General features: G+C 47.8%; 1 protein-coding gene across 1 annotated transcript in view; it reads right to left on the reverse strand.

Moving 5' to 3' along the window:
• Positions 1 to 13,208, reverse strand: part of LOC141108526 (ficolin-1-like) — an 84,579-nt gene that overhangs the window by 11,855 nt on the left and 59,516 nt on the right. The window contains exon 7 of the mRNA XM_073600209.1: positions 8,558 to 8,687. Coding sequence (XP_073456310.1) covers positions 8,558 to 8,687 — 130 coding nt within the window. The remainder of the gene's footprint in view (positions 1 to 8,557; positions 8,688 to 13,208) is intronic.

Raw genomic sequence — 13,208 nt, forward strand, 5'->3', positions numbered from 1 at the left:
CACCAATGTAAGGATCATTCTTCTCACTGATCACCAATGTAAGGAACATTCTTCCCACTGACCACCAATGTAAGGAGCATTCTTCCCACTGATCACCAATGTAAGGAACATTCTTCCTACTGACCACCAATGTAAGGAACATTCTTCCCACTGACCACCAATGTAAAGAACATTCTTCCCACTGACCACCAATGTAAGGAACATTCTTCCCACTGACCACCAATGTAAGGAACATTCTTCCCACTGACCACCAATGTAAGGAACATTCTTCCCACTGATCACCAATGTAAGGAACATTCTTCTCACTGACCACCAATGTAAGGAACATTCTTCTCACTGATCACCAATGTAAGGAACATTCATCCCACTGATCACCAATGTAAGGAACATTCTTCCCACTGACCACCAATGTAAGGAACATTCTTCTCACTGACCATCAATGTAAGGAACTTTCTTCTCACTGACCACCAATGTAAGGAACTTTCTTCCCACTGACCACCAATGTAAGGAACTTTCTTCTCACTGACCACCAATGTAAGGAACTTTCTTCTCACTGACCACCAATGTAAGGAACATTCTTCTCACTGACCACCAATGTAAGGAACTTTCTTCCCACTGACCACCAATGTAAGGAACTTTCTTCCCACTGACCACCAATGTAAGGAACATTCTTCTCACTGACCACCAATGTAAGGAACTTTCTTCCCACTGATCACCAATGTAAGGAACTTTCTTCCCACTGACCACCAATGTAAGGAACTTTCTTCTCACTGACCACCAATGTAAGGAACTTTCTTCTCACTGACCACCAATGTAAGGCACTTTCTTCTCACTGACCACCAATGTAAGGAACATTCTTCTCACTGACCACCAATGTAAGGAACTTTCTTCCCACTGACCACCAATGTAAGGAACATTCTTCTCACTGACCACCAATGTAAGGAACTTTCTTCCCACTGACCACCAATGTAAGGAACATTCTTCCCACTGATCACCAATGTAAGGAACATTCTTCTCACTGACCACCAATGTAAGGAACATTCTTCCCACTGATCACCAATGTAAGGAACATTCTTCTCACTGATCCCAATGTAAGGAACATTCTTCCCACTGACCACCAATGTAAGGAACATTCTTCTCACTGACCACCAATGTAAGGAACATTCTTCTCACTGATCCCAATGTAAGGAACATTCTTCCCACTGACCACCAATGTAAGGAACATTCTTCTCACTGATCCCAATGTAAGGAACATTCTTCCCACTGACCACCAATGTAAGGAGCATTCTTCTCACTGACCACCAATGTAAGGAACATTCTTCCCACTGATCACCAATGTAAGGAACTTTCTTCCCACTGACCACCAATGTAAGGAACATTCTTCCCACTGATCACCAATGTAAGGAACATTCTTCTTACTGACCACCAATGTAAGGAACTTTCTTCCCACTGACCACCAATGTAAGGAACATTCTTCTCACTGACCACCAATGTAAGGAACTTTCTTCCCACTGACCACCAATGTAAGGAACATTCTTCTCACTGACCACCAATGTAAGGAACTTTCTTCCCACTGACCACCAATGTAAGGAACATTCTTCCCACTGATCACCAATGTAAGGAACATTCTTCCCACTGACCACCAATGTAAGGAACATTCTTCTCACTGACCACCAATGTAAGGAACATTCTTCTCACTGATCACCAATGTAAGGAACATTCTTCTCACTGACCACCAATGTAAGGAACATTCTTCTCACTGACCACCAATGTAAGGAACATTCATAGTGTACAGATTTTAGTGATATATATATAATAAACGCACTTAGCCCAGGTTCACACTGACAGCGGGAATGAAAGTGTGTGAGTTCAGCTAAACTCGCACAATTTCATACCCACATATCAGTGCGAGTTTGGCAGTGATTTCAGAGACATCTGTGCGGGTTGCTGCACAGATGTCTATGGAAATCGCACCCAGAAGTCACCAAAAGTTGTACAGAAACTACTTTTGGGAATCAGTGCGGTGCCACAAATGTGGCATCGCACTGATTCGGGTAGTGCCATTGCCGGCGATTGCCGCTGATTTGCCATGCGATTTGCCATGTCAAATCGCATGGCAAATTGCTTCAATGTGAACAAGGTATAAGTGCTATTCCCTATATATAACACTGATATCTATACACTGAGTGCACTAGTGAATAGCACCTGCCACCTGGTAAATAGGCACAGCACAGGGCAAGAATGAAGTGGAACACTCAGCAGCATGGCTCTCTCGTTTACAACACACATTATACACTAACTGGCAACTGCTCTCCTCTTTGTCATTATCACACTGACCTGCTGCTGCACACAAGGCAGGTCAGTGTGGGTTCCTTTGGGAAAGGGAAATTCTTCTCTCCAGATGACTTCACTCAGCCTGTGCGGCGCGCTCTGCTGCCTCCAGCTTCTTTACCGGTCCCCCGCGCCAGTGACGAATGGCCCGCCCCTCGGCTGAATTCCCCAGGGGGAGAGGTGGCCAGAGCGCCTGTCATTAAAATCATCCCCGAACGGCTGACGGCTCGCCTCTGAGCTGATGAATGATGCATCCTGGCCAGCTCTGCTTATATAGCCCCATCAACCAGAGGTAAAGGCTACACTTTACTGCTTCGGAAGGGGTATTTTTTTTCACATTATGCTGCGGGCACCTCCTGGGACAGACGGACTGAGCCGGCCCGGGCCCCCCCCACCACAGGGCCCTCGGACGGCGACCGACTGACCGAATGGTCAGTCCGCCCCTGCTCTTATATTTCTTTAGATTACCTCTCCTTCTATACCAGAATTCCTCCTTAATGATCATATCCTTGACCCCTCTTCTCCATTCTCCTACCGTTGGGGGTTCTTTCGCCTGCCACTTCCGTGCTATAATTTTCCTACCCTGGAACAAACATCTTATAATTGCAGTCTGAGTATCCTTCAGCATATCGTTTTTCTCAAATAAACTCAGAAGGCAGGTTCAGGCCTCCATTGCCAGTGAAGATCTAAATACTGCATTCATTTCCTCCACTAGTTTTTCCCAATATCTATATAGCTTGGGGCATCGCCAGAACATATGTATCAGGTCGCCTCTCCCATCTCCACAATGCTGACAATTCGCATCCTGCCTCTTTCCAAACCTAAATAGTTTTTCTGGTGTATAATAGAGTCTATAAATCAAATACAGATGGGAGACCCCTTGTGATGGTAACAGAGATACCCTTGGGCCCAGTGCTAGATTAAACTTCCATTGTTCCTCCGTTATTGTGCCGATCTCTTCCCCCCATTTAATTCTCCTCTTGGGCTCCACCTACCCCTCCTGCCCCGCCTTGGTTATACTCCTGTACATTTCTGAAATCAGCCCTCTAGATCCCTTGCTGTTTACCAATTTCCTTAATAAGGGCATTTCGCTCCACTCTATCTCTTTGCCCTTAAATTGTGCCTCCAGGGCATGTCTCACTTGCAAGTAGCCAAAAAACAAGCTATTGGGCACTGCAAACTCCTCTCTTATCTCTTGGAACAATTTCATCCTCCCTGCTCTGTACAGCTGCCTCAGACGGTGGATACCCTTCCTATCCCATTCTTCTATTTTCCCCATCACACTGAGCCCCTTCAGATTTTTGTTGTTCCATAGCGGGGAAAACTCAGAGAACCCCGAATATCCTAGTACGGCCTTTACCATCTTCCAGCTTCTGATCATTAACTGAGTTGTGGGGCAGCTATGTCCAAAGGATTCAGCCTCCACTGCCTCCACCTCTGTATCATAACTGATATTACTCATCCATAAGTTATCTCTTCCTGTCCTTTCTTCAGACACATTGCTGCCTCTCATAAACTGTATTTGGGCTGCTAAGAAATAGCTCCAGGGGTCCGGCAGCGCCAGGCCTCCCTCCTCCCTCGGCCGCCGCAGCGTCTTCAGACCTATCCTTGCCACACCATTTTTCCAAATTAATTCCCTGAACAGACTATCCAGCCTCCTAAACCAACGCCTTGGAATCCAGACAGGGGAATTATGTAGTATAAATAAAATTTGTGGCATCCATATCATTTTGATAAGATTACATCTACCGGCAACCGAGAGAGGAAGACCACCCCACACCCGAATCTTCTGCTTTAATTTTACCAATAATGGTACTACATTGCCTGTTATGTACTGCCCTGTGTCTTTTGTTATATTTACCCCCAAGTATCTCATTTGATTTACAATTTTTATCGAACTCACCTGTCTAGGGAGAGGACTTACCAGGGGATCTATCGGCAATAGAGCCGATTTATCCCAGTTAATCTTCAAACCCGAGAAATGCCCAAATTCTTTAATTAGCTTCATGGCTGCTAGCAAGGAGGCTTGTGTATCTCCCAGAAATAACAGGATGTTGTCCGCATACATAGCAACTTTCTCCTCTGCACCCCTACTTTTGAAACCCTGGATTTCTTGTGACATTCTCAGAGCGGTTGCCAAAGGCTCCAGTGCGAGGGCGAAGAGCAGGGGCGACAGTGGGCACCCCTGTCTCGCCCCCCTCCCCAACTGGAACCACTCAGAGCACTCACCATTGAGCCTGACTCTAGCTCTCGGTTTATCATATAATAGCCTCAGCCAGTTCACAAAGTTAGGGCCGAATTTAAGCTCTGTCAGTACCTTCCACAGATAATGCCACTCAAGGCTATCAAATGCCTTGACCGCATCTAATGATAAAATAGCCCTATTGCCTCCCTTCTCCGTAGGTACTTGTATGTTACCATACATTCGCCTGATATTCATACTCACCCATCTATCCGGAATGAAACCGGTTTGATCCGCGTGTATTACTCTAGAAATTATTTTTTTTAACCTATTTGCTAGAACTTCAGCCAGAATCTTGACATCCTTGCATAAAAGTGAGATTGCTCTGTATGAGGCAACATCTAACGTGTTCTTCCCCTCTTTTAACAAAATTATAATCGTAGCTTCTGTCATAGACATGGGTAATTTACCTTCCACCACGGCACCATTCAAAACTTCTGCTAATTTTGGGAGCAAAACCTCCCCATATTTTTTATACAGTTCTGCAGGCAAACCGTCAGGTCCTGGCGTTTTTTGATTCGCCATTTCCTTTACCATTCTTTGTATCTCCACCAGTGTCAACGGGGCTTCCAGGGTATCTCTTTCCTCTCTGGCTAGAGGAACTATTTTCAGTTTTTCAAAGAACTCCCACATCTCCCCTTCTACATCTAACTGTGGGGCCTTATACAGATCTTCATAATAATCTTTGAACACCTCCACCATACCAGGAGTATGCCTTATAGTGCTCCCATCCCTATCCCACACTGCCGGTATCGTGGAGGAGGGGCCATTTGCCCTAGCTATTAATGCCAATGTTCTACCCACCATTTCCCCTTCACCAAAAAAATTCTGTTTCTGAAACATTCTACTCTTTTCCTCTTTCTCCAGGATTAATTTTCTATATTCTTCCTGACCCTCTACCCAAGCCTCATATCTAACTGTGGTTGGCTCCTCCAAATATCTAACTTCTACCTCCCTCACCTTTTCCCTTATTCTTTGTTCCTTGACTTGTGCTTTCTTCTTGACATAGGAGATTTTCTGTATAAGAACCCCTCTAAGGAACGCCTTCAAAGCATCCCAAGTTGTACCTATCGGGGCAGACCCTTGATTCAGATTTATGAACTCTTTCAGGTTGCTAACGATCCCCCCATCGTCCTCAATCACTTCAAGCCAAAAGGGGTTCAATTTCCACTCCCCTCGTCCAGTGTTCCACCCCATTTTTACTGAAAAAACCACTGGAGAGTGATCTGAGAGCCCCCTAAGGTCATAATTTATCCCTTCCACCATTTTCAGAGCTTCCTCGTTACAGAGCACCAAATCTATCCTGGACAGAGTGGCATGCGTCCTTGAGTGGCATGAATATTGCCTTTCGCCCGGATGCCACCTCCTCCAGACATCCACCCATCCCACTTCCTCACAGAATTGGAGAAGCGGGCCCCTAGATGCCCCTCCAGGAGCCAACCCTGTCAGGAATCTATCTAAACGGTTATCCATAGCCATGTTGAAATTCCCCATTACTATGACCGGAACCCCTGGTTTGTCCGCTATAAAACTTATCAGTTTGTTAAGTATCTCTGTTTTAAATGGTGGAGGAATATATTTACCTGCAAGAATACAATCCCGCCCCTCAATATTACAATAAAGAAAAACGTACCGACCATACTTGTCCAGTTTGCTCTGTCTACAGGAGAAAACCAATCTGGTGTTTATCAGCACACTCACTCCTCTCGAATACGAGGTATAGGTTGAGTGGTACTGCTCTTGATAGCCCCTATTCCTTAGAATGTTAACCGAACCCCTGTCTAAATGAGTTTCCTGGAGGCAGAGTATCCTGACATCCCTTGTTCTGGCCATAGAAAAAATTGCTTGTTTCTTGCATACATCTTTCACCCCCCGCACATTCCACGAACATACCTTCACACAATTAAATATTCCTGATATTGCCCTCGTACCTATTTTTGTGCCTACCATCACCTGTTCCTATATCTTAACTCAAAATAATACTCAATTTCCAACACCATTGTGATTAATTTTTGAAATTTTAGTGCCATTACTTTTTGTGTGACTTCAATACTACCCCCTTCACTCCACTCTACCCCCCTATCTCCCTCCCCCCCCCAAACCACCATTCACACATCCTCGCCCCCACACCCTCCCAACCCCCCACCCCCCCCCCCCAACCATGAAAATACCTCTGCAGGAGCATTAAAAAATTTCACCTCTCCATTTGCTGTTACCCGTAAACGAGCTGGATACAGCAGCGCATAACTGAATCTATGCCGCTGTAAGCTTCGCTTACACTCTACAAACTTTGCTCTCTGTCTCTGCAGCTCAGGAGAAAAATCTGGATACAAAGATATTCTTGCACCATTGTACAGGATATTTTTCATCTCCCTCGCTCTCTGGAGAATAGTCACTTTGTCTCTAAAAAACTAAATTTTAACTATGAGGGGCCTTGGCTGACCCCCTGGATGTGGAACCCTCGGGGCGATTCTGTGTGTTCGCTCAATAGCAAACATTTTGGAGAAAGCGTCCTTACCAAACATGTCCCTAAACCATCCCTCCATGAATTCTACAGGGTTGTTGCCCTCACTTTTTTCGGGGAGGCCCAGGACCCTCACATTCTTCCTGCGTGCTCTGTTCTCATATTCGTCCATTTTCTGGAGGCATGTGTCTAACTGTTCCTTCATCTTCTTAACCTCCTGTCTCAGTGGGTTCACATCGTCCTCCACCTGACTGAGCCTCTCTTCTAAAGCGGTGGTACGGGCACATACCTCTTGCATATCCTTTTTCAATATGGCCAAGTCTTCTCTAATACCTCTAAGTTGGTCTGATAGATCCGACAGCGTGGTCTTGCAGACATTAACTGCTAGGAGAATGTCCTTCAGAGATGGTTCCTGCTCTGGGGCCTCCTTATCCTTTATTACTTCATGGCCCAGGCCACTCAGGCCACTCTCCTTTACCAAATATGTCTGTAAAGCTGATTCGGTTACTGTAGGTATACAAATTTCAGCTGGACCTTGGCTTTTCCTCCCCCCAGGGTGATTAATCTGCGCCCCTTGGAGTTGTGCGCCCCCCCCCCCCCCTGGTTTCCTTTTTTTGGTGTGCAGTTTGGTGTGTGGGCAAAGCGCTCCAATTTTGCGGCCGCTCCCTGGGCTACTTTCTCTTTGGGACCTCGCAGATTGTGCGCTCCTTCCTGTGCTGCGGCCTCCTCTGACCCTTTTTTTCTGGTCATCTTGTCCTCCCTCACCCCTTGAAATTTCGGGGGCAAAGGTTTGTACCAGTTGTTCAGTCTCTGCCAACTCTTTTCTTCCCAAATAAACTAGTGGTTTGCTATTACCCCAAGGGAGAAAACCGCCTCCAGAAACCGACTCCAAAAAGCTCAGAAAGCCCTGAGTTGAAAGCGCTAGGCATTATGTTCACCTTCCACCTTACAGCACCCTCTCCAACCTTTAATATGCCCCTTCCTGTACATCAAAGTAAAAACTCACCGAGAGATGTCACTACAGGGGGGTTCCCCAGATTCACATCTTTTAGGGATGACACAAACAGATTACCTCAGATGTACAGCGCACAGTGTAACTGGGCAGTCTTCCTTCCCCCTGTCATCCAATCCGCTGCCCAGTGGCATCCACCTGTGTGCAGGCAGCCAGCGCGAGCGCTCTGATGGAGGATCCAGTGCGGTTTTTAGACTCCTGTCTCCGGGATAGCTGCGGCCGCGGCGCCAGCTAGATCTTGAGCCAGCTGCTCACTCCTTGTCTCCCCTACCCTCCGGCCGTCACAAGCGTGGAAAAAGCCGCTGCGGCATCCTGAACATCCAGCATGGGCGGCGGGAGGGCGTCAGGAGGAGCAGCTAGGAGCAGCTAGGTCAGGGTTCTCAACGCCCTCCCCTTCCCCTCAGCCTCTGGTCACACCCATCCCCGCTATTTCCTTTTCCTATGGGTATCTCTAGAAATGTGATGGGATGGAGGGAAGATGAAGGTGCTCATGTGGCAGTGTTGTTACCTGATGACGTCAGCATGTGAAGATTGTCGTTTCCCAGCCAGAACTCAGTCAGGCGGCTCCCAAAGCCATTTTTGTAGGAATTCCAATCACGAAAAAAATCAACAGACCCATCATAACGTCTCTGGAAGACCTACACATACAGAAAGTTATTACAGCGGCCAGATGGTTGGGTTTATGTGTCTCAGTTAAGGATACCATTGCCTATTCCATTACCCTGTATACTGATCTTTCTGTTTAACAGACTCCGTCATTTTCTAGACCTCATTCATACTACAGCTGAAAAGGAATGCTTAGCAGTGTTAATTTTGGCAGCAAATTTCGATTTAGTTTTAGTCTTATGCCACGTACACACGATCGGTTTTCTCGCCGGAAAAAGATATGACGGCTTTTTCGACGAGATTCCGCTCAAGTTTGCCTTGCATACACATGGTCATGCAAAAGTTCGCTGGAATTAGGACCGTCAAGAACGCGGTGTGTCAGGGAAATGCCAGAATCAGGGCCTGTCAATATAGGCATTTCCCCATGCGCCTGCGTGGTAGAATTGCACATCGGCACGTACCATTTCACAGTCGGCGGGTACGAGCGCGTGTTCCGATCGGATCCGCTCACGTGGGTGCACAACGCAGCGCATCGTTACGAACGCGTGCACGCACATCGGGACGTTCCCCTGGCGGGCCTATATAAAGACGGCCATGGCCTGTGTTTTGTTGCTGGTTTGTCTTTTCAGCTCCTGTAACCTGCTCCTGAATCCGTGTACCTGTGCCTACCCGTTGTGACCCGGACCAACCCCGACTCTGCTTGAACCTCTCTTGTGCTTGACCCTCGGCTGCCTTCTGGACTTCGCTACCTGCCTGACTACCTGTGTTTGACCCTCGGCCTGCTCCTGGACTTGCTTCTGCCTTACCCTACTGTGGATTATCTGCCTGCCTGATTACCTGTGTTTGACCCTCGGCCTGCTCCTGGACTTGCTTCTGCCTTACCCCACTGTGGATTATCTGCCTGCCTGATTACCTGTGTTTGACCCTCGGCCTGTTCCTGGACTTGCTTCTGCCTCACCCTACTGTGGATTATCTGCCTGCCTGGCCACCTGTGTTTGACCCCCGGCCTGTTCTTGGACTTTGTCTCAACCTTATCCAGTGTTGGACTTTTGCCTACTTGCATACCGGTGTTTGACCCTCGGCCTACTTCCAGACGTCTGCCTTGTGGTTGACCCTCAGTACCCGGCTCAGCTACCCAGCACAGATCTCTTCCCTGCCTGAAGAATCGCCCAGCTCCTCTAATACCTGCTGGCGACCCGTGCTTCTTCGTGCCCAATACCCGCTGTGCCACTTCCAGAGGGTATCGTGCGCCCAGCTGCAGGGGGAGCCTCTCTCAGCAACTCGGCCTTGGTGAGTACCTGACAGTACAAACCAGCCATGAGCGAGGCCGACAGAGCTGGCTCTCCCCTTGAGGCACTCTGCCAGCAAGTCACAGCCCTCACCCAGGCTGTCCAGAGACTCCAAGACGGCTACTTTCAGATTGAGGGTCGTCTGCAACATCTAACCACATTTCCTAACCCCTCGGACGCCGCATCAGCATCTGCTAGTGGAACATCTCCCTCTCGGGATCAAGCCAACCCGGCTTCTGCAGCAGTAATGGCCTTACCTGAACCCAGGGTTCCCATTCCGGAACGATTCTCCGGTAACCGGAAGAAGTACAGGGCATTTAGAAACGCTTGTCTACTATACTTTGCCCTTCAACCCAGGACCTTTTATTCTGAGACTGTGAAAGTGGGGTTCATTATCTCTTTGCTTTCTGACGAACCGCAATCCTGGGCTCACAACCTCCTTGAGCAGAAGAGTCCCCTCCTTGACTCTGCAGATGCATTTTTTGTTTCCATGGCCCAGCTATACGACGATCCTCAGCGTACTGCCACGGCTGAGTCCGTCCTGCATACCCTGACCCAGGGAAAGAGACCAGTGGAAGATTACCCTGTGGAATTTCGAAAATGGTCAGGGGACACCAGCTGGAACGAGGCTGCATTAAAATATCAGTATCGCCAGGGACTCTCTGAGATCCTAAAGGATGAACTGGCTCGAGTGGACACCCCGGCCTCTCTAGAAGACCTGATCCAGCTCGCTATTAAACTGGACAGACGCCTCCGGGAACGTCGCAGCGAGCGTTTCCAGTCTCCAAGGCCCACTTGGATGATGCCACGGGTACCACCTGTTCCTGCACCCCCTACAACTTCTTCATCATCCTCTCATGGTGAGCCCATGCAACTGGGTCTAGTTCGACCCCCACTCTCTCCTGATGAAAAGCTCCGCCGGCGCCAGGCCAACCTTTGTCTTTATTGTGGAGGAGCCGGTCACTTCCTAAACAACTGCCCTGTGAGACCCAGTAAGTACCGCACTCGGTCTGCCACCAACTTTCAAGTCGCTAATTCAAGCCAGTCTCATCTTGTCCTCATGATCTCATTACAGGTGGCGGAAGAGAAGGTCCGGTTGCCAGCCATCGTTGACTCAGGAGCCTGCAGTTGCTTCTTGGATGCATCTTTGGCCCAAAATCTGCACATCCCTCTCCGAGTTAAGGAGCAACAGCTACAAATCCATCTGGCAGATGGATCCCTACCTTGTTCTGGCCCTGTCACACAGGAAACAAAGCCTATCCTCACTCATATAGACTCAGATCACTCCGAATTTCTTTGCTTTGACATTATAAGTTCACCGATGTTTCCCATCATTTTGGGGTTTCCATGGTTGCAGGCCCATGATCCTCAGATAAACTGGAGCAAGAAAGAAGTCCTCTTCTCTTCCATATACTGCTCTCAACACTGCTTTTCACCAAAATACGACAGAACGGTTCCATGTCTGACGTTACAACCAGTACCGGATAATCTCCAACATGTCCCAGCAGCATACCATGAATTCCTGGACATCTTTGATAAGAAGAAAGCTGACAGTCTACCTCCACACCGACCCTATGATTGCCCCATCGACCTCCTACCCGGTTCCGAGATCCCCTTCGGCCGCATTTTCCCTCTATCAGAGATCGAGCTAGAAGCTCTTCGCTCCTACATCGATGAAAATCTTGAAAAGGGATTCATCCGGGCTTCTTCTTCTCCAGCTGGAGCGGGAATCTTTTTTGTGGAGAAAAAGGATGGATCCTTGAGGCCTTGTGTGGACTATAGGGAGCTTAACAAAGTTACCATCAAGAACAGGTACCCGCTCCCTCTTATTCCTGAACTGTTCCAGCGTCTCCGAACCGCCCAGATCTTTACTAAATTAGATCTCCGGGGGGCGTACAATTTGGTTCGGATACGAGAAGGAGATGAATGGAAGACAGCTTTCCGGTCCAGATTCGGGCATTTCGAATATTTGGTGATGCCTTTTGGTCTCTGCAATGCCCCGGCTACATTTCAACATCTAGTCAATGACATCTTCCGTGAGTATCTAGATAACTTTGTAATTGTTTATCTCGATGACATCCTGATCTTTTCCACCACTTTAGAAGCACATCGTACCCATGTGAAGAAAGTACTCTCGGTCCTCAGAAGACATGGCCTATACTTAAAGGGGGAAAAATGTGACTTCGAGAAAACCACCATCCAGTTCCTTGGATTCATTATTTCAGTAGGAGGGGTCGCAATGGATCCGCAGAAAGTTAGGGCCATCCAGGAATGGCCAGCTCCCATAGATAAAAAGGGAATTCAGCGATTCGTTGGCTTCGCCAATTTCTATCGCAGATTTATTAAAGGTTTCTCCTCTATCATCTCCCCTATTACTCAACTAACTCGCCAGCAGACTAGGTTCCAATGGTCCCCAGATGCTCAAGAAGCCTTCGATGAACTAAAGAGACTGTTTACATCGGCTCCCGTCCTCCAACATCCCAACCCAGTCCTACCCTATGTGCTTGAAGTGGATGCTTCGGAGTCAGCAATAGGGGCAATCCTGTCTCAGAGAAGTGGCCAAAAAGCCTTGCTCCATCCGGTGGCCTTTGCCTCTCGCAAGCTCACCCCTCCTGAGAAGAATTATGATGTCGGGGATCGGGAATTACTTGCTATAAAGTTTGCCTTAGAAGAGTGGAGATATCTGCTGGAAGGGGCTTCCCAACCCATCATGATCTTCACTGACCACCGTAACCTAGAATATCTTCAAACAGCTAAACGCCTCCGACCTCGTCAGGCCCGTTGGGCCTTATTCTTCTCCAGGTTTAACTTCCATATTACCTTTCGACCTGGCTCCAAGAACGGGAAGGCGGACGCACTTTCCCGTATGTTCCCAGAAACCAGTGGACCGGAAGAACCCGGAACCATCCTAGCTCCTCACCACTTTCTCAGCCTGGTTCAGCCCAACCTTAGGTCAATTATCATACAGGCTTCCAGTCAATGTACAGAACCTGAAGTATCCGCCCTAGAAAAGAAGGATGGTCTACTTTGGGCCCAGGACAAGGTATTTGTGCCACTACCAGTAAGACTTCAGATTCTTCAAACCTTCCACGATCACAAGTTGGCAGGACATTTTGGTATACAAAAAACCTCCGAACTAATTAATCGCTCGTTCTGGTGGCCGGGGTGGAGACAAGACTGCAGAAGATATATACAATCTTGCATCACTTGCCAACGCAATAAGGGATCTAATGCCAAGTCGTGGGGACTTTTAAAATCTTTATC

The sequence above is a fragment of the Aquarana catesbeiana genome, linkage group LG09 (assembly GCF_042186555.1).
Source record: "Aquarana catesbeiana isolate 2022-GZ linkage group LG09, ASM4218655v1, whole genome shotgun sequence".
Classification (NCBI taxonomy): Eukaryota; Metazoa; Chordata; class Amphibia; order Anura; family Ranidae; genus Aquarana; species Aquarana catesbeiana.